Consider the following 20657-nt stretch of genomic DNA (forward strand, 5'->3'; position numbering starts at 1 on the left):
ATATGAAATACAACAATTTGCTTGAAATGTCTTTGTCATGGCTTAGTAGTCTCAATTTTGTGAAAAAATGTAAGTTGTACTTTTTTTTTCTAAATACTTGATATAATTCAACCATATAACCATCTGGGACTGCAAACATTTATTATGCATTCAGACTTTTCATAGGTATGAGGCTGTTCATTTTCTATTATTTTTCTTCTTTGGTCAGGCTTTGACAAGTTGTGTTTTTGCAAGAGATGTGATATGGTTTGGCTCTGTGTCCCCAACCAAATCTTGTCTTGAACTGTAATCCCCACGTGTTGAGGGAGGGAATTGGTGGGAGGTGAGTGGATCATGGGGCCGGTTTCCCCTATGCTGTTCTCAAGATAGTGAGTCCTCACGAGATCTGATTGTTTAAGTGTGGCACATCTCCTTACCCCTGCCCCCCGCTTTGCCTTATGCCATGACTGTAAGTGGCCTCCCCAGCCATGTGGAACTGTGAGTCAATTAAACCTGTTTTTGTTTCTGTGGGTTTTTGTTTGTTTTTTTCTTTTTTGAGACAGAGTTTCACTCTTGTCACCCAGGCTGGAGTGCAATGGTGTGATCTTGGCTCTCTGCAACCTCCGCCTGCCAGGTTCAAGCAATTCTCTTGCCTCAGCCTCCCAGGTAGCTGGGATTACAGGCACCCACCAACATGCCCAGCTAATTTTTGTATTTTTAGTAGTGATGGGGTTTCACCATGTTGGTCAGGCTGGTTCAAACTCCTGACCTCAAGTGATCCACCCGCCTCAGCCTCCCAAAGTGCTGGGGTTACAGGCATGAGACACCACACCCGGCCTAAACCTCTTTTCTTTATGGATTACTCAGAGTCAGGTAGTTCCTTATTGCAGTGTGAAAACAGACTAATATACCATGTATCCATTTCACCTAAGTTACTAAATTTATTAGCATAAAGTTTTTCATAATTTTCTTTTGTTATCCATTTTTTTTTTCAACTTTTTCTTTTTAAATGAGGGTCTCATGATGCTGCCCAGGCTGGTCTTGAACTCCTGGCCTCAAGAAATCCTCCTGCCTAAGCCTCCCTGGTAGCTGGGATTACATGTACATGCCACAATGCCTGGCTCCCTTTTCATCCTTTTAAATATCTTTAATAAAACCTCTTTCATTCCCGATATTCAAAATTTATTTTCCTTTTTATTTCTTGATTTGTGTTCCTAGGCAATTGTCAATTTTATCTTTTTCAAAGACAAAATATGGCTTTGTTGATATTCTCCATTTTTCTATTTCACTGATTTCTGCTCTGATCTTTATTATTGATTTCCTTCTAATTGCTCTAGGTATAATTTGCTCTTCTTTTTCAAGTCTCTTAAGCAGAAAAATTAGGTCATTGATTCCAAACTTTTCTAAGATAGATTTTTTTTTTTTGAGACAGAGTCTTGCTCTTTCACCAGGTTGGAATGCAGTGGCGCGATCTTGGCTCACTGCAACTTCTGCCTCCTGGGTTCAAGCAATTCTCCTGCCAAATTCAGCCTCCCAAATAGCTGGGGCTACAGGCACTCGCCACCACGCCCAGCTAAATTTTGTATTTTTTGTAGAAATGGAGTTTCACCATGTTGGCTAGGCTGGTTTCAAACTCCTGACCTTGTAATCGGCCCACCTTAGCCTCCCAAAGTGCTGGGATTACAGGCGTGAGCCACCGTGCCTGGCCTCTAAGATAGATATTTAAAGCTATAACCTTTAGCTGCATCTCACAAACTTTGTTATGTTTTGTTTTCACTATTATTTAGTTCAAAACATTTTCTAATGTCTCTTGTAATTTATTTTTTGGTACATAATTTATTTAGAAGTGTGTTGTTTAATTTTAAAGAATTTGGAAATTCTCTAGGTATCTTATTATATTTGTATTGTTATGGTCAGATAAAATGTTCTTTAAAATGTTAATCCTTTGAAATTCATTGAGCCTTATTTTATAACCCAGCATATGGTCTATCTTGGTGAATGTCCCATGTGCATTTGAAAAGGTGCATTTTGCAGTTGGTCAGTGTAATGTTCTGTAAATGTCAGTATGTTGCTAGTGTTATTTAGATCTTTAATGTCCATACTTTCTTGCTTCTTGTCTTATCAGTTATTGTGAGAAGCATATTACTTTCTTACTATGACTTCAGATTTACTATTTCTCCTTTGTTTCTATTGTTTTTTTTCCCATGTACATAAATGTCTATTTTAGGTGTGTACCCATTTAAGATTTTTGTCTTTCTGATGAGTTGAATCTTTTAATTTTGAGATGTAATTTTCTATCTCTAGTAATACCCTTTGTCTTAAAGTGCTTTGGTATTAATATTGCCACACCAACTTCCTTATACAAACTATTTCTATAGTAAATATTTTGCCTTAAAAAACTTCTTTTAATCTGTGTTTTTATATTTAAAGTGCATCTTTTGGACAACATATAGCTAGATCTACTCTAGTCTGATAATGTTGGCCTTTTATTTGGAATGCTTAGTCCATTTACATTTAATGTAATTATCGATGTGGTTGGTTTAAAGCCCATTATATGGTCATTTTTGTTATTTGTTTTCTATTTGGCTCTTTTTTTTCCGGCATCCAATCATCCATTACAGCTCTTCTTTTTATTCCTGTGTTGCTCCTTTCTTGCTTCCTTTTGCACAATTTAAATATTTTAAGTACCTCATTATATTTATTGGCTCCTTAGCTATACTTATCCTTCTTCTTTGAGACAGGATCTCACTCTGTAGCCCAGTCTAAAGTGCAGTGGTTCAAACAGAGTTCACTGCAGCCTCGATCTGTCAGGCTCAAGTGATCCTCCCACCTCAGCACCCAAAGTAGCTGGGACTACAGGTGCATGCCACCACACCCAGCTATAATTTTTGCACTTTTTGTAGAGAAGAGGTTTTGCTGTCTTGCCCAGGCTGGACTCGAACTTCTGAGCTCAAGCAATTAGCTTACCTTGAACTCCCAAAGTGCTGGGATGATGGGCAGAAGCCAACGTGTCCTTCAGCTATGCTCTTTGTTATTATTTAGTGATTTTTATAGGGCTAATAATATGCCTCCTTAACCAATATTACAAGTAATATTGTACCACTTTACACTTCATAACTGACACCTTCCCTACTTCCTATTTCATCCTTCCTACTTCACATTTCATACTTCCTGTTTCACAAATGTAAGAACCTTGCAATAGGATAATTCAGTTTATTTGCTTCTCCTCATCCCATCCTTTTACTGTTGTAGTTATTGACTCTTTACTTCTACTCATTACCAACCCCATTAACAATGTTATTTTTATTTTATAACTATCAGATGGCTTTTAAGAAAATCAGGGAAGATAACCATTTTTATGCATCCACATATTTACCATTTCTGATGCTCTTCATTCTTTTTAAAGATCTGAGTTTCCATCTGCCATTATTTCCCTTCTGCCCAAAGAAGATCTTTTAGCATTTCTTGTAGTATTGTTCTACCAGCAATTTTCTCAGCTTTCATGTGTCTGAAATAACATTTCCCCTTCATTTATGAAGAGAATCTTTGCCAGATAGAGAATTCTAGATTGACTTTTTTTTTCTTTTAGTAAATTAAAGATTTTTCCCACCATTATCTGGACTCTACTGTTTCTAACGAGAAGTTAATCATCATTCTTAATGTTGTTTCTGTGTATACTATGTCTTTTTCTCCCCCACCGACCACTTTCATAGTTTTTCTGTTTGGTTTTCGGCAGTTTGAGTATGATAGGCCTAGATGTAGCTTTCTTTTTTATTATTCTACTTTGAAATAACTGAGCTTTTTATATATGAAAGTCAGTATTTTTCAAGAAATTTGGAGAAATGTTGGTGACTATTTCCGTGAACAATTTTATACCCTATTCTTACTCTCCTTTTCTTCTGGAACTCCAATTCTATAAGTGTTAGGCTGAAGCTGTATTTCTATTCAATATTTTTATATTCTTCAGGGTCCACTGATGCTTTCTTCTATCATCTCCAATCAGCTGTTAAACCCACTGCTATGATTTGAGTATTTGTCCCTTCCAAAACTCATGTTGGAATTTAATCCCCCATGTGGCAGTATTGAAAGATGGAGCCTCAAAGAGGTGACTGGGTCATGGGGACTCTGCCCTGATAAATGGACTCATCTACTCAAGGATTAAGGAGGTAATGGATTAATAAGTTGTCATGAGAGTAAGGCTGGTGGCTTTATAAGAAGAGAAAGGACGACCTAAGCTAGCATGGTCAGCCCTCTTGCCATGTGATGTCCTGTACCATCTTGGGATTCTGCAGAGACTTGCCACCAGCAAGAAGGCCCTCATTAGAAGTGGCCCCTTGACCATGGACTTCTCAGTCTCCACAACTGTAGAAAATAAATTTTTTAAAAAATAAATTACCCGGTTTCAAGTACTCTGTTATAAGCAACAGAAAATGAAGTAAGACACTCATCCAGGAAATTTTGCATTTCAGATATTACATATTCTAGTTCTAAAATATCCATGTTGTTCTTTTAGTAGGTTCCATTTCTCTGCTGAGATTCCCTATCTGTTCATGCATTAAGATCATATTTTTCTTTAGCAATTGAATACTTTTAAAAAAGCTGCTCTAAAGTATTAACTAAACTTCTAGACCAGGGGTCGCCAACCCCCAGCCCATGGACAAGTATCAGCCTGTGGCCTGTGAGGAACTGGGCCACAGTGCAAGAGGTTAGTGTGGCAGGCAAGTTAGCATTACTACCTGAGCTCTGCCTCCTGTCAGATTAGTGGTAGCATTAGATTCTTATAGGAGCATAAACGCCACTGTGAACTGTGCATGGAAGGAATCTACATTCCATGCTCCTTATGAGAATCTAACTAATGCCTGATGATCTGAGTTGGAACAGTTTCATTCTGAAACCATCTCCCATCCGTGAAAATTGCCTTCCACAAAACTAGTCCCTGGTGCCAAAAAGGTTGAGGACTGCTGCTCTAGACCATCTCAGGATCAGTTTCTACTTTATTGCTTGCTTCTTCTTAACATCAGGTCACATTATTTACTGATGTATTTTTTGGTGTGTCTATTCATTTTTTATTTTATACTGGATGTTTTGGTGGTTGTCACTCAAGGACACCTTTTACATTCTGCCAGCGGTAACATTCTTCACTCTACAATGTTGCTTACAGTGTTCTCAATCCCTCTGCCGAAATCTCTTCTCAGCTGAAATCTCCTCACAGATCTAACTGTACCAATGTATCTTTCTATTGTCTCTAATTTTGTGCAAATTCACTGCAAAGGCCAAATAATATAGCTGGAAGGAACTACAGATTTCAGAGCCAAATAGACTTGAATTTTAATATTGGTTGTATCTTGGGCAAGTTATAAAATCTCTGTCTCTGTTTCTTCATCTTTAATTGTCAAAATTCTCCATCTTACTTGGCTTTTATGAGCACTGAAGATGACATACATAAAGCATGTAGCACATAGTAGATATTCAATAATTTGTTCTGGCTATTATTAAGTACTAATACATCTGGTTCAAGTTTTCTACATCTCATAAGGGACTTTGCTGTTTAACTGGATAACGTACCCAATGCTTTAGCCCATTGACTTCCTTGACTTCCAACAACCTCTACGTATAATTCACTTCAACCCAATCCCATGACCATATTTAGAAGCTACCATCTTCTATATATGGAAGACATACCACTTTAGGAACTTTACACTTCAGTCTCCCAAACTTTCATCACAATTTTTTCTATCTGGTCTTCTACAAACTTTTTTTTTTTTTTTTAGATGAAGTCTCACTTTGTTGCTCAAGCTGGAGTAAGGTTGTGTGATCTTCGCTCACTACAACCTCCACCTCCCAGGTTCAAGCCATTCTGCTGCCTCAGCCTCCTGAGTAGCTGGGGCACACACCACCATGCCCAGCTAATTTTTGTATTTTTAGTAGAGGCAGGGTTTCACCATGTTGGCCAGGCTGGTCTTGAATTCCTGACCTCAGGTGATCCACATGCCTCAGCCTCCCAATGTGCTGGGATTACAGGCGTGAGCCTCCGCGCCTGGCTGTCTTCTACAAACTTTTATTGAGCACTTACTTCCTGTTGGGTATATCAAAATGAATGAGACAAATTTCTGTTCTCTGTTCTCATAAATCTCCAAGTGACAAAAGGGACAGACAAGCATACAATCATGAAATCATGGTTATCACAAGTCATGTACAGAGCACAGGATGGATAGCTAACCTAGCCTAGGGCTAAGGGTTCCTGGAGAAGTTACTGCTTTAGGTAATTTAGAAAGAATAAGTAGGATTTAGCCACATAGAGAAGGCCGAGAGGACAGCAACACCGCGTCTAGAGGAAGCCTGACTTGTTGAGTCCAATTAAGCAGAATGTAAAAGGCCACAGAAGAAAGCCTCATCATAGAAAGCTTTGTAAGAGCATTTGTCAGAGTTCCAAGTAATGATCATCTGAACCATGGAAGTGAAAATATTCAAGAAATATGTAGGAAGTAGGATTGAAAGACACAATGACTAGATATTGGTGAAGGAGAAAGAGATGTCAACAAGATCTCTGGTTTACAGGACTGGTTGGATGGTGAAACTAAGAGGATACACAGGAGCAGATTTTGGCCAGGGGGAATGATGAGCCCAGGGTTGGGTTTGAGGTACCAACAGGACAACAAGGTGGAGATGTAGACAGCTGGATAGACAGATCTGGTGCTTAGAAGAGAAGCAAGGTTGGAGACAGAGATTTAGCAGTCAAAGCAGAGATGAGGCCATGAGAGTGGATGGGATTATTCAGGGAGCATAGGCAGAATGAGAAGATATTAAGAACAGAACACTAGATCTATAGACGTATATTTGAGAGTCAATGAATGTTGCTAGGGATTTTATAGTCTCAAGAGATGATAGTAGCTCCTTCCTTCCCTCCTCCCAGCTCCTTACCAGAAGTGGCCAGGTGCAGATCCTCCAGCAAGAAGAGGAGGGAGGCTTTAGAATCCTGGTGCTGCCCAGGCTGTGGGCTGGCTTGATTTTGGCCCTGGATTCCTCTGCTCAGCAGGAGACGGAGGTGGGTAGAACTGAAGGCAGGGTGGATGGGGCTGTATATGTAAGGGTGGTATGGCTCCACTAGCACTTCCACAAAGGCTGACTTCCCTGTTGCTGCCTCTCCAGCCAGCAGCACTGGCCGTCCACCTGACAGAAGCAGGTCCACCACATACAAGAGCCGTTCACTCTGCAGGACAGAAGTGGGACTTACTGAGCACCTCCAGTATAAGACAGCAATCTAGCTGAAAGTAAAGGTCTAGGGGACTTGTCTTAGAGCTGTGCTTGGAGAACATTTCATGTATTCTTGTGATTGTGAAACCATATCGAAGAAAGGGAACAGGCGGGCCTCAGCTGATCTTCAAACATGGATTATCCCTAAGATAAGTACTGAAGTTCTAACCCTAGATCTTGCCTTATTGTCCTCACACCTGGATAGAAGGGTGAAAGGTGCCCAGAGTTCCTTTGATGTGGCTGCTCAGGTATTGGCCAGTGAAGGGGACCAGTGTTCCATCTTCAGGGCTTACATGTAGATCAAACACCAAGGCTGAGGGTGGCGGCTCAGGGTAGTTGGAGAGGCGACTAATAGAATCCCTTATGAAGGTATCAAAGACAGGCCAGAACCTGCTCAGATGGACACACAGGCAAAAGCGTCAGATGGGTACAACACTTCCATTTATGACACACTCACACTCCACCATACCCTGACAGTGATGTCATGTGGGTTTTTTTACTTCCATGGGCCAGTCCATCTCAGCCCTCTGTATCTCCCATCCCCCATCCCTATAGGTACCTGGAGGGAAGGTGGGCTCCAAAGCCCCAGATCAAGGCAAAAAGAAAACTGCTGACAGCCAGCAAGTGTTCCCTGCTCTTATTTGGTACATCATCACTGTCATCTTGGGACTGGTTTAGAAAGATTCTTTTTGAAGACCTGAAGCTTTGGGCCACAGGATCACTACAGCTGAGGTCCTCTGCAAAGGTCGCCATGGCCATGATAGAAGCCCCAGTAGAAAAAGGTAGAAGGTGAAAGAAAGAAAGAATAAAGGATGACTCTATTACTTCTCACTCCTGGCCCAGATCCACCAAAGAACACATGCCCCAGGCGCCAGCTATATACCCCAGCTACCCGTAAGTCCCCTTCTCTCTCAAACCAGCCCTTCCATCTTCCCACCTGTGCCAGGGGCCTTCTCCTCTAGATGCAGGTGGAGGTCAAGCAGACTATGCAAAATGCGTGCCATGCTGGTAACTTCTGCCACACCTGGGCAAACAGCTTGCTGCCCGTGTACCTGCAGCAGAGAGCTGACACCTTGGCCAGTGAGAAATCGGAATGTTGCAGGCACTAGAACTTCAGCCAGGTGGTTGAGCTCAGTGACTGTCTGGTGCTGCAGGCGGTACTCAGAGGGAAGGGATGCCATCAGGGCACTAAGTATACACTGCCAAGTCTGCTCTCCACCACACCAGACTAGGGCACAACAGCCTACCACTGTGGGGGACATGCCTGTTGCATCTGTCACCTCCATCAAGAGAAAGGTGCTCGGGGGTCGTTCTATCTGCTGTCCATTGGGGAGACTAAGCTGGGGACGCTCACTCAAGAGGCAAGTGATGGAGTCTAGCCAAGCAGCACTGGAGGCCCCATCACATATTATCCAGTGCTGGATCGCCATTGATTTATCTGTCTGCCTCTTTTGGCCCATGTTTTTACACTGAGTGGCTGCACGAAGTACCTTGGGGAAGATGCCATGATGCCAGCAGGTGCCCTCTAGCCATCCCAGAAACTCCTGGGGGTTGAGGCCACTGGGGTACAGATGAGTAATTTCCACAGGCTGGCAGCCTTGGGTTGAGGTCTCCTCCACAGCTGCCAGCCGATTCTGGATCTTAAATAAGCTGTGCCAACAAGTGGTCTTGCCGCTGCCTGCAGGGCCCAGGAGCAGAATGCCTGAGGCCTGGCTCAGGGCCTGGCTCAACTGTTCCAGAGACCCCAAAATGTCAGGGCTGGGATGCAGACCTACCTGCTGCAGTTCCTCCACCACCAGTGGCTTCATCAGCTTGTGAGTCATAGGTTCTGCCAGCACTAGGCTGGCGCTAGGGAAAAGCATACATAGCAGCCCTCGGAGGTTGTGCAGGTGGAGCCCATTGAGAATGCTAAACAGCGGTGAGCGCAGTAGGGCATGCAGTAGGGCAGCCTCCTCAATGGCAGCTAGGCTGCGAGGCTGATGAGACTCTGGTTCCTCCTTGGTCACATTTAGTGTCTGTATTGTGTCTTTCAGTATCTGCTTGAGCAGTGGCAGGCGGCAGGGCAGGGGCCCAGACACCAGCTCACGCTCTAGGGAGAAGAATTTGGATAGGCGGGTAGCCATCCGGAAAGCATCCCGCATCCCTGCACCCAGCAGGGTCAGCTCTGCCACTTGCCGCAGATCGGGCAATGCCAATGCCACAGGCCGCAACAGCAGGCGCAGGTTGGCAGGCACAGCAGAGCTCAGGGCACGCAGTTCCAGGAGACAGCCATAGCCAAGGCACATAGATACGTGATGTTTTTCAAAGAAGCCACTGCCAAGGAGCGGGGGCTGGGTGGGGTCTATGGTGCTTGTGTTTCGGGAAGCCTCCTGGTACAGTGGGGCATACAAGTGGTGCAGTTCAGCCAGGCGCTGGCCCAGGGCAGAGAGCAAGCCTGGGGGCAGCTGATGAACTGCCTCCAACAGCAGCCAGGCACCACCCTGCAGGGCACCATTCAGATAGTTGCTCAGGCACTGGGTCTCTATCTGAGGTGAGCAGGGCAGTATGACCAGCTGGCGGCCCAGGGCCTGTGCCAGGCTATTCACTATAGCTCTCTTGCCCACACCTTTAGGACCCAGTAGGGTCCCACAGGCCACCTCCTCTAAGGCCAATAGTAATACCAGGGCTGGCCGTTCGGGCAGCAGGCTGGGTAGAGGCCCAAGTCTAGGTCCCAGGTACTCATAATTGTACAGGAAGGACCTGCCTAGCACGTCTATCCAGCATGCTGCTGGTGACTGAGAGGGTTCAGCAGATGCAGTCATCTTAAGACTCTGTATGGGGCTTTTGGGGATTATGTGAGGTGAACCCAAGTGATATTTGAGTTGGCGGACCCAGTGGAAGTCTGTGAGGTCACTGACCTTGTGCTGTTCCAGCAGCTGTGCTATATCCCGGTGGGTCACTGCCATGACCAGCAGGGCACTGAGCAGGCTGGTCTGGCGGACAGAAGGCAGGGGCTGCTTACCTTGGGAAGCCCTCTGGGCCCGCAAAAAATTCACCAGTACCTCAAGCTTGCGCATATGCATGGAGACCATGGCCAGCGTACCCCACTCAAGCAGAGCTTCCTCCATCTCGGCCCGCCATACCACCTCCTCCGCCACCAGTACACACTGCCATGGGAAGGCCTGGACTAAATCGATCCAGTGCTGGACATGCAGTTGCAGGTACAACTGGTTTTGCTTAGGCAGCTGCTTGAGGGCCTCAGCTAGAGATGGGCCTTGAGTGAGGTGAGCAGCTACACAGCCCTGCAACATGTGCACCAGTGCCAAGCGCAGACACTTCTCCAGAGAGGCCAGCCACTTAGGGAGGTCTGGATACAGAGGAAGGGGACTCTGCAGCTTCACCTCCTCCCCACCCACCCCTAGCACTGCAAGTGCCTCCACCTGAGTCTGTGTGTTTGGGCTTGACTCCCAGTCATCCCTGTTTTTCTCACCAGTTGGGTGAGACTTGAAGCTCAAAGCATGCACATGAGGAAAGCAGCGTCGTACCCATCGCTGGGCTTCGCAGGATTCCAGTCGGGCAGCCAGCAGGGCTACCAGCTCACTGTCACTAAGGAAGAAGAGGCGGGGGAAGTGAGCACACACCCCATAGAGCACGCTCTCCAGAGTCATGATGATGCCCTCCAGCTCCACCGATCCTGCTTGCAGCAGTTGTTGCAGCTGCTGGCCTTGGAAGTAAGGGCTCCTCTTGGCATTGGGTACTACAAGTGACAGAACCATGGGGTCAGCTACAGAGATGCACATCAGGGTCCGATACTGATCATCCATGGCCTTGAAACGAGAGCTCTGTGGTGAGGGAGAGGATAAAAGTGAGGGCCAGTATGAAGTGGCAGCTCCCCTTTCCCACCCCAAGCCCTGCTATTCAGGAACCCTTCTTGCCCTCTCTGCCTCAACCCCCTTCCCTACCAGGTCAGCACTAGGAAACTGAATCTTCATCTCATGCAGAACTTTATTCAGAAAAATCCACTTCTGCTGGAAAGTCACCCACACCTCCAGCAGGGCACCTGTGTAAGCAGCCAGAGAAATGCTGGTGGGAAACACTAGGGTTCTACCTTCTGCAAGGGAGTCCACCCTACTCCTGATCTCTCAAGTACCCAACTAGCCCAAGCAAAATACTCTGCCCAGCAGGACTCAGGGACCTTGCCTGAGGGGGAAAAAACTTTCTCTGTGAATAAAAACCTGATCCCTTTATTCCAAGAAACAGCCCTGAAGGAAGTCCTCACTCTGTTCTTCATATCTTCTCCCACCCAACCTCCACCTCTCACACCCATCCCTCTGGGACATCCTGCCTCAGGTCTCACCCATCAGCCCAGCTAGAGGCCGGCACTTACCCAGGTCATGCATGATGGCCACCCACTCCAAAGCTATTTTGTTTAAGTCTCCTGACTTTTGGATGGCCAGGATCTTGAGCAACACCTGAAGACTTTCCTGGATGGAATCCTTCAGGTTGTTGTAATCTAAGACAGAAAAAGCTTGAGCTGGCAGTCAGATGGAGCAAGGGCAGAGGCTGGGGCAGGGAAGAGCAGACCAGGGTGACCTTCCAGGAGAGACAGTTACAGAGACCTTGATGCCCTTTCTTTCTTTTCTTTTCTTTGAGACAAAGTCTCGCTTTGTGGCCCAGCCTGGAGTGCAATGGCACGATCTTGGCTCACTGCACTACACTTCCCAGGTTCATGCAATTCAACTGCCTCAACCTCCTGATTAGCTGAGATTACAGGTGTTTGCCACCACGCCTGGCTAATTTTTTGTATGTTTAGTAAAGATGGTGTTTCACCATGTTGGCCAGGCTGCCCTCAAACTCCTGACCTCAAGTGATCCACCCACCTTGGCCTCTCAGTCTGCTGGGATTACAGGTGTGAGCCACTGAGCCCGATTGCCCTTTCTGTCTTTAAGGATTGCATCAGTCAATATGTAGAACCACTAAAGCACTGGGGTCTCAAAACAGTAAGAGAAGAAACTCCTCCTTTCCCAAGGCACTGTGGGCAGATTCCAGGCCAGCTGATTTCCCTGGTTAGCTGTTATGAGTATCCACCTAACGCCATCGAAGTTCTTTCTAAGAACTAGAGCCTCTAGCCTGGGAAGAGGGCTCATTGGCTCCAGGTCCCTACATAATATTTCTATAGCAAGAATGTCCATTCTGGCATAAAAGGGGTCCTAGTAGAGAAGCTGAGAACAAACTTTCTCTCATAGCGTTAGCACTTGGCTCCCTGGTGCTGCTTAAAGAGTCATCCCATTATGCCACAAGTGCATGGTGAGACTAGGGCTGGAAATGAGGTGGGAACACTAACGGGTAAAAATGAGAGGAGAATCAAGCAAAGTTTATTCAGACAGATGTAGGACTCTCCAAACACCCCTGCTATGAAGAAAACTCATTATCCTTCCCTCAGAGTGACAAAACTTTTACTCCACTGTCTAGAGAAAACAGCACTGGACTAATGCTTTTAGCCCCTATATCTCCTTTACTTACTCCTCCCCATGTGAGGAGGCAAAGACACCCATCTTTTATGTTCTATGGGATATGAGGTGGCCACAGGCCTCCACACAGCTACCTGTGTAAGTGTACTTCAGCTTCCCTCTGCGTATCTACATAGACCTCAAGCTCTCAACTAATTTGGGGAAGCTTTTGATGACGTGGCATGAAGTCTCACTTGACCTAGATCCAAGCTGTTTCTTCCAACATGATATATAAAAAGCACAAACTTCCTTGGGGGTGATGGTTCCAATGTTATACTTTCATTTTCATATATATCCTTGTTCTCATTTGGTTAAGAATCTAAAAGGGAGATTAATGATTTGTAGGTGTGCCCAGCCCTGTAACAACCTGTCTTCCTGAGGCGAGAATTAAATACATAAGAAGTCCATCATTTGTGATTGTTTGGGCAAATGAAGTCACCAGCTTCATGGTGTGTGGCCACTACAAAGATGTGGTCCTTGGTTAACATGCCCTGAGTTAACAGGAGAAGAAAGCCTAGTGCAGAGAAAGGAGAGAACCCATAGGGGAAAACCTCGGCCATACAAGTGTTTGATGCAAATGCTAGCTTGAGAGAGAGAAGGGGGAAGTGAAAAGGTGCAAAGGTGGAGGAGGGGCTGTGAGCTCAAGTAAAGACTTGTAGTACCCAGGCTGGCATCTGAATGTATGCTCGCAGATAGCCCAAGGCCCAGACTATCCAGAGCCTTTACTCTGTACTATGAATTTTTATTTATTGCTTTTAGTAGCAGAGAAATCTAAGGATGAGGCAGAAAAGTGGCAGAGATCAAGTAGGAGCAGATTGGCAAAGTGTGGAACCAGGGTCAGAAATGGGCAAATGGATTCGCATAAAATGTGCTCAGGACAAAAGTGGGAAGAGAATCTCCTTTCAATCTTGGTGCAGATGTTAACTGCAGACATCCAGCCTTGGTGTCAGTCAACACCAAAACTTATGAGTCCTTGGTAAGGGAGATGTGAAAAAGGAGGCTGGGTACCATTTATCAATGTGCTGCAAATGGCTGGAAAAGGCATCACTAGCCAAATACTGGGCATAAAGAGGTGATAAGGATAAAGAATTTGGGTAATAAGGAACATCTATATTAGAATGGAAAGGACCTACATTCTCCTCCCTGCAGAAGTTGAACCAATTACACATCTTGCCTAGTTGAGTCCTACATAGTTTTAGTACATCCACTTTTCTTTCCCCATTGCTACTTTCCTAGTCTAGACCACTACTATTTTTCACTTGGATTATACCAATTGTCCCTTAACTGATCTTTCAATTGCATTCCTTTGTCTCCCTTCAATCCATTCTCCATATTGAAACCAGAATGTTGTTAAACTATGATGATGTTACTACCCCACAAAAAAGCATGCAGTGATTCTCTGTTGTTTTCATGTTACTGAGTACATTCTTTTTTTTTTTTTTTTTTTTTTTTTTTTTNGTTGGAGTGTCCCTCTGTTGCCCAGGCTGGCGTGCAGTGGCATGATCTTGGCTCACCACAACTTCCACCTCCCAGGTTCAAGCAATTTTTCTGCCTCAGCCTCCTGAGTAGCTGGGATTAAAGGTGTGTGCCGCCACACCCAGCTAATTTTTGTATTTTTAGTACAGATGGGGTTTCACCATGTTGGTCAGGCTGGTCTCGAACTCCTGGCCTCATGATCCACCTGGCTTGGCTTTCCAAAGTGCTGGGATTGTAGGTGTGAGCCACTGTGCCCAGCCTGAGTAAATTCTTAATGTGGCCCATAAGACTTTGCATGATCTAACCCTCTCCAGTTCCATCTGCACCATCCCTTCCTCCACTATTCTTTGGGATCCAGCCATAGAGAAACAGAAGCTCTTTTAGTGCATGCTCCCCATTGTTACCATCAAATATACTGACTAAAGCCCTAACTGAATTGAAACTCACAGATTTCAAGCTACTCTTTAGAACACCCAAACATATTGTTTCCACTAGGTAAATTGTGTGCTCACTAAGAGTTAAAATGTGTTTGCAAATCTATTTATGTGAGTTGTTATGATTTTAAGTAAAGAGTTGAATCTAATACTGTAACAACCACTTATATATTGGTGGGAAAAAATTTGCTGTTTCTATGGAAACCACAGAAAGCCTCAGTAAAGTCAAAGTGATTAAAAATATGCTATTAGGTATAAGCAAGTCAATTTTTATAAATTGGGAACTTATAATAAAAACCTAGAAAAGCTCTGGACTCTGAGACAGTGTCTTCTATATAACTCCCATACTGTCTTAATCTCCTTGGAAGTCCTCTTCTCACCTTTCTCTCTCCACACAGTGTCTGGGTCCTGCAGCTAAGGCCCTTCCCTTCACAGGTACTTTAAAAGTGTCTTTCTGTTGCTGCCCAACTTTACAGAAAGTGAAAGTAGAAATGGTAGACAATGCACTAATGCAAGAAAGGCAGTGAGGAACTCTCAAATCAAACAAAAACTCTTGTCATTAGGTTAAAAGATTAGTAAATAAATGTACGTGTATATATTTTAAGCTAAAGTATGTATGCATCATTAGTATTTTGGATTTACCAACTGGGTCTCAATTGTGTTGAATAAGAAAATTGCTCCTCTATTGGCAATACCCCAGCTATATCACCTTGGATGCTTGTGTATATGCTGTCCCTTTTGTCTGGTCTGCCCTCCTCACCTGGCAAGTTTGGCAAACTCTTACTCCTTCAAAAAGTCAGCACAAGGCCTCTGCCTAAAGAAGACTTCTCTGATTCTCTCTCTGGTTCTTTGAGATGGTCCTCTCTCTGAGATTCTACTGCCCTCAGTAAGGTACTCTATCGTGTTTATCCCTATACTATGGTCTATCTCTGACTGGACTCAGGAGTTTCTGAGGGACAGGGATGCTGTCTGTAAGTCTCATGGTCTCCCGTATTTAGCACAGAGGATGCAGGTTTGATTAGGGAAATAATAAAGAAATGAATTAATGAATGAGTGAAGCATAAAATCAGACAGCAGGGTGCAATCTAGAGGACAGAGCATTGAAAGGTGGAGATAACTGACCATGAGGAATTTCTGACTGTACCCCGAAAGGGGTGGACCTTTGCTGAAGGACCCAGGCATTGGGCAGAGATGGTGAGGGGAAGGGGCTCCCAAGGACATTAAGACAGTAGGGGGCCACATGGAAGACAATGTCTCAAAACAGACTAATGTTTCAGGCTATCTTGTAAGGATGGACCCTGGCTAGAGAACCAGATCTGGCAGGGCTTGATGGATATGGTGGATGGAAATGGCCCTCAGCAGCAGGCTTTCACTGGGCCACAAGGACTGCGTCTCACCTGAGAGGATGAAGGTGCCACTGTCTTTGCTCACTACCTCCCACTGGGGGCTGCGGAGCATCTGCCTCTTGGAGCGCTCCGAGGCTGGGGGCTCATAGGGTACGTGCAGGATGAAGTTGAGCAGGCGCAGCTGGCGTGCTTCCCAGTACTGCTGCAGCCACCGTATAGTCTCTTGGGCATGAATTCGTTCGTTTTCACTTTGCCAGACCTGGAAGAGCTGGGTCTCAGGAACCAGGAGTGGGTAACTGCTTAAGGGATAGGCTTGGAGCTGGGACCTGGGGATTGGATCTAAGGCAGAACTCAAGGGCCAGGGCCCAGGAGAGTGGAGTTCTCAGAGACAAAGGGGGAGGAGGACCATCAGGCTTCAAACATAGGCCAACAGCAGCATCTAACTACCTTGCCACAGGGTCACTGCTTTGGAACCCCCACCCGCTTTTGCAAGGCTCCAGCTGAGCAAATACCTCAATTAGCTCGTGCTCTCTGGGGACAAGATAAGTGTTCGGGGGGGTACCTGTCATTCTGTGTACCCACAAGTTTGGGGCTGCCATCTACTTCCTTCTCCCATTGGGGATATACTCTCAGTCACAGGGAGTCTGGAACCACCCATGAGATCCCCATCTGGATACTTAAATCAATTGTTCCTGCCCTTCAGGCAGGTTAGCAATCTCAACCCCCCATTCATTCACATGCCAAACACCCGCCACCCTCATGTCTCAAGGGGCTGCTGGGCCTTGACTGGCTTTATTACAGGTCCTGGGTTTGGACCCTCTTCCTCGCTTTCTAACTGTGGGCCCCACCTGGTTGATTCGATCTGCAAACTCCAGCAGTGGATAAGTAAGCAGCTTGCCCAGCGTTAGGAGTTCTATAGTTTGGTGACTGCCCAGCCCGAGAGCTGAAGGTAGAGAAAACAAGTCAGAGCAACATCCAGTATGTGGCAGAGTCCAGCCCATATCCCATATCCCAGAACCCAGCTCAGCTCACACCCCAGATAGCAGATCTCAGAGCACAACACAGAGCCAACAGCTTAGAACCCAAGATCTAGAGCACAACTCAGAGCCCAGAGCTAAGGCCCCAGCCTAAGCCCAGCCACCATCAGCAGAGAGGATGCAGTGAGGCAGGTAAAAAAGTTTTGTCCCCATTGGGGAAAAGAGATTGAAATATGTGAGAAAGGCAGGGAGAAATGTGGGGAGGAAAGGTGTTTCCAGCAGGAGCAGCAGGAAACTGAGTTGCTGCATCACTCTAACCCCTATATATTTCCCTTTCCCCCTCCTCTGACATTAATCAAACATACCTCGCAGGAGACCTTGGCAGTTGAGGCTCTGTGAGTGGAGGCTGCCCAGCTTGGCCAGCAGGGGCAGGCAGCTGCGAAACTCCCCCAGCATGCGCATGCAGTGCTGCAGCACCGGGCTGTGCAGCCCCAGGGTTGAGCTCATGCGCGCTGCCTCCGTCAGCCAGCCCTCTGTCTTCTCCTGGGCCATAGCTAGGCTGAACTGCAGGGAAAAGGGCTGACTGTCAGCTTGAGACTCTTCCCCACCCCCACCACTGTAGTCGTCCACTCCCAGGCAAGAGCTCCAAGGAATGGTGTCAGCACCTTGCCAAAAGCCATGCACTTCCACTCGCTGATGTTTTCAGAGATGACTCGGTACAGGTGCCAGATGCGCTGCTGCTGCACAATAGGACGTGTCCCACAGATTGGCAAGGGCAGAGGAGTCTCATCCCCTGTGAGGGAGGGCTGATTGAGACCTGGGCTACTTGCAGTGTGTGTGCGTGTTGGGGGGGTGGCAGAATGATCAGTCATGAGCTCATAATGACAGAAGGTAGCATCTAGAAAGTGATGGTTGGGGTGGGGGAAGTGGAGTTCCAAATTGTTCGGCTCAACAATAGAGGTAGGGTTAATCCAAGGAACAGTTACTCCAAGGAAAGACCACCTGGGAAAATGAGATGGCAGTGAAAGGGAAGAGGTCCTCTTTTATTAGTTTCCATCTCACTCCATTCTCGTCACATTGGACTCTTTACTATTGCTGAGATGCACCAGGCATGCTTCCTCCTGCTAAGGGCCTTTGACTTGCAGTTTATTCTTTCTGGAACACTCCTCCTTCAGAGAATCACATGGCTCATGCCCTCACCAACTTCAAGTCCTTGTTCAAACACCACCTTCTTAATGAGGCCTATGCAGTTTATCCAGTTAAAAATTCCTAGCTACGCTCCCTGGCATTCCCAACCCCTCTTACTCTGTTCTATTTTTTTCTCTATCACTTATCTCTTTTCTATACACTACAGAGTTTGGTTATGCATCATTGTTTATTGTCTTTCTCTCCCAACTAGAAGTTTGGGTTCATTAAGGAAAGGTTTTGTCATTTGTTCACTAGTGTACCTCAAGCCTACTATACATCATAGGCTCTCAACAAATATGTGTTGAATGAATGAATGAATGAATGAATGAACTGTCAGCCCAAGAGAAATTTCAGCAAGATGAATATGAAAAAATATTTGGCCCACATAGGGGACCTGTTGTGTTTGCCTCTGGCAATTATCCTCCACCCCTTCATCTCACAGGGTACTACATTAGTTCTTAATCAATTACTTACAGTCAGTTGTGAGATATGTGTCAAAAGTAATTTATAATTAATAATTATAGTGCCGAGGTTTGCAATTCCCTTAAAAGACAACAGACATCTCATCAACTTGAACTCCAGTTTACTTTCTTGAGTGGGACAAAAAGTGATAAAGCCACACCTAAATGCTGGGACTCGTGCATCTTACACATGTGTGCACATCATCCATTGTGGAGATCTCAGAATATTAAAAAGCTGGAATCACTAGGCTATCAAAGCTCTGATCTGACAAAAAGTCAAATGACAGGAAATCTAAACTCTTCCAGTCTTTCTCTGTTTAAACACAAAAGATAAGGCTAGAGTCTCATATAATCTTTGATAGCAAGGAGAGATCCAAGTTGGCTAAATAGGAACAGCTCTGGCGTGCAGTTCCCAGGAAGAAGAACACAGAGAGTGAGTGATCACTGCATTTCCAAATGAGTTTTTCCTGACCACAGACAAGGAGATTCTGGGGCTAAAAAGCACCACGAGTTTCCAGCACGGCTGTTTCAGCTGGCGCTGCAGGTGTCCGCATAAAAATTCACACAAATCCGGGCGGCCATTTCAACATTCAACTGAAATAAAGGGGGCTGAAACAGGGAGCCAGGTGATCTGGCTCAGCAAGTCCCACCCCCCAAAAGACCAGCAATCTGAAAATCTCAGGATTGAGAGTTTCGTAGCAAGCGCTGCTGGACCCAGGACAGTCCAGCTCAGTGGGGGGAATGGCTTCAGCCATTACCAAGGCAATCCGCCACTACCCAGGTAATCTGCCATTACTGAGGCAGTCTGCCATTACTGAGGCAAGGCAATCTGCCTTTACTGAGGCAGTCCACCATTACTGAGGCAGACCACCATTACCGCGGTAGTTCTAACAGGAAGTTCACACAGCAGCTGGGCAGACCCCACAGCAACTCAGTAATGCCTCTGCTGGTAGACTGTGGCTAGACTACCACCTTGTTGGGCAGGGCATCTCTGAAAAAAGGCAGCAGCATGTCAGGAACTTATAAATAAAGCCCCACCTTCCCAGGACAGAGCACCCGGGGAAAAACGTGTTTATGAGTTCTGCTGCAGCAGACTTAAAGGTACCTGCCCAGTAGCTCTGAACAGAACAACAGGGCTCCCAGCTCAGCACTTGAGCTCCTATAAGGGAGACTGTCTCCTCAAGCAGCTCCCTGACCCCTGTATATCCAAAAAGATACCTTATAAAGGAGACGTCAGGCTGACATCTGGCAGGTACCCTTCTGGGACGAAGATAACAGAAGAAACTGTCAACAATCATTACTGTTCTGTAGCCCCCACAGGTGATCCCCAGGCAAGCAGGGTCTGGAGTGGACATCTAGCAGGCTACAGCAGAGGAGCCTGACAGTTAGAAGGGAAACTAAAAAACAGAAAGAAATAACTTCAACATCAACAAAAAGGACATCCACTCAGAGACCCCATCCAAAAGTCACCAACTACAAAGACCACAGGTAGATAAATCCACAAAGATGGGAAGAAACCAGCCCAAAAAGGATGAAAATGCCAAAAACCAGAACACCTCTCCTCCTCCAAGTGATCACAACTCTATACCAGGAAAGGAACAAGGCTGGATGGAGAATGAGTCTGATGAATTGATAGAAACAGGCTTCAGAAGGTGGGCAATAACAAACTTCTCTGAGCTAAAAGAACATGTTCTAACCCAATGCAAAGAAACCCCAGAGCTTCTGTACAGCAAAGGCAACAATCATTAGAGTGAACCAGCAACCAACAGAATGGGAAAAAATTTTTGCAATCTACCCATCTGACAAAGGGCTAATATCCAGAATCTACAAAGAACTAAAACAGATTTACAAGAAACAAACAAACAAACCCATTCAAAAGTGGGTGAAGGACATGAACAGACGCTTTCCAAAAGAAGACATATATAAGACATATATGGCCGGGCGCGGTGGCTCAAGCCTGTAATCCCAGCACTTTGGGAGGCCGAGGCGGGTGGATCACGAGGTCAAGAGATCGAGACCATCCTGGTTAACATGGTGAAACCCCGTCTCTACT

The 20657-nt window shown here is 45.6% G+C and overlaps 1 protein-coding gene across 1 annotated transcript in view; it reads right to left on the bottom strand.

Moving 5' to 3' along the window:
* DNHD1 (dynein heavy chain domain 1) overlaps positions 1-20657 on the bottom strand; it is a 76571-nt gene that overhangs the window by 18632 nt on the left and 37282 nt on the right. The window contains 10 exon segments of the mRNA XM_017507225.2: positions 6901-7189; positions 7431-7623; positions 7793-7970; positions 8171-11054; positions 11175-11272; positions 11600-11725; positions 16030-16237; positions 16827-16921; positions 17321-17519; positions 17621-17748. Of these exon segments, the coding sequence (XP_017362714.1) occupies positions 6901-7189; positions 7431-7623; positions 7793-7970; positions 8171-11054; positions 11175-11272; positions 11600-11725; positions 16030-16237; positions 16827-16921; positions 17321-17519; positions 17621-17748 (4398 nt within the window).

The sequence above is a fragment of the Cebus imitator genome, unplaced genomic scaffold (genome assembly GCF_001604975.1).
Source record: "Cebus imitator isolate Cc_AM_T3 unplaced genomic scaffold, Cebus_imitator-1.0 Scaffold370, whole genome shotgun sequence".
Taxonomy (NCBI): Eukaryota; Metazoa; Chordata; class Mammalia; order Primates; family Cebidae; genus Cebus; species Cebus imitator.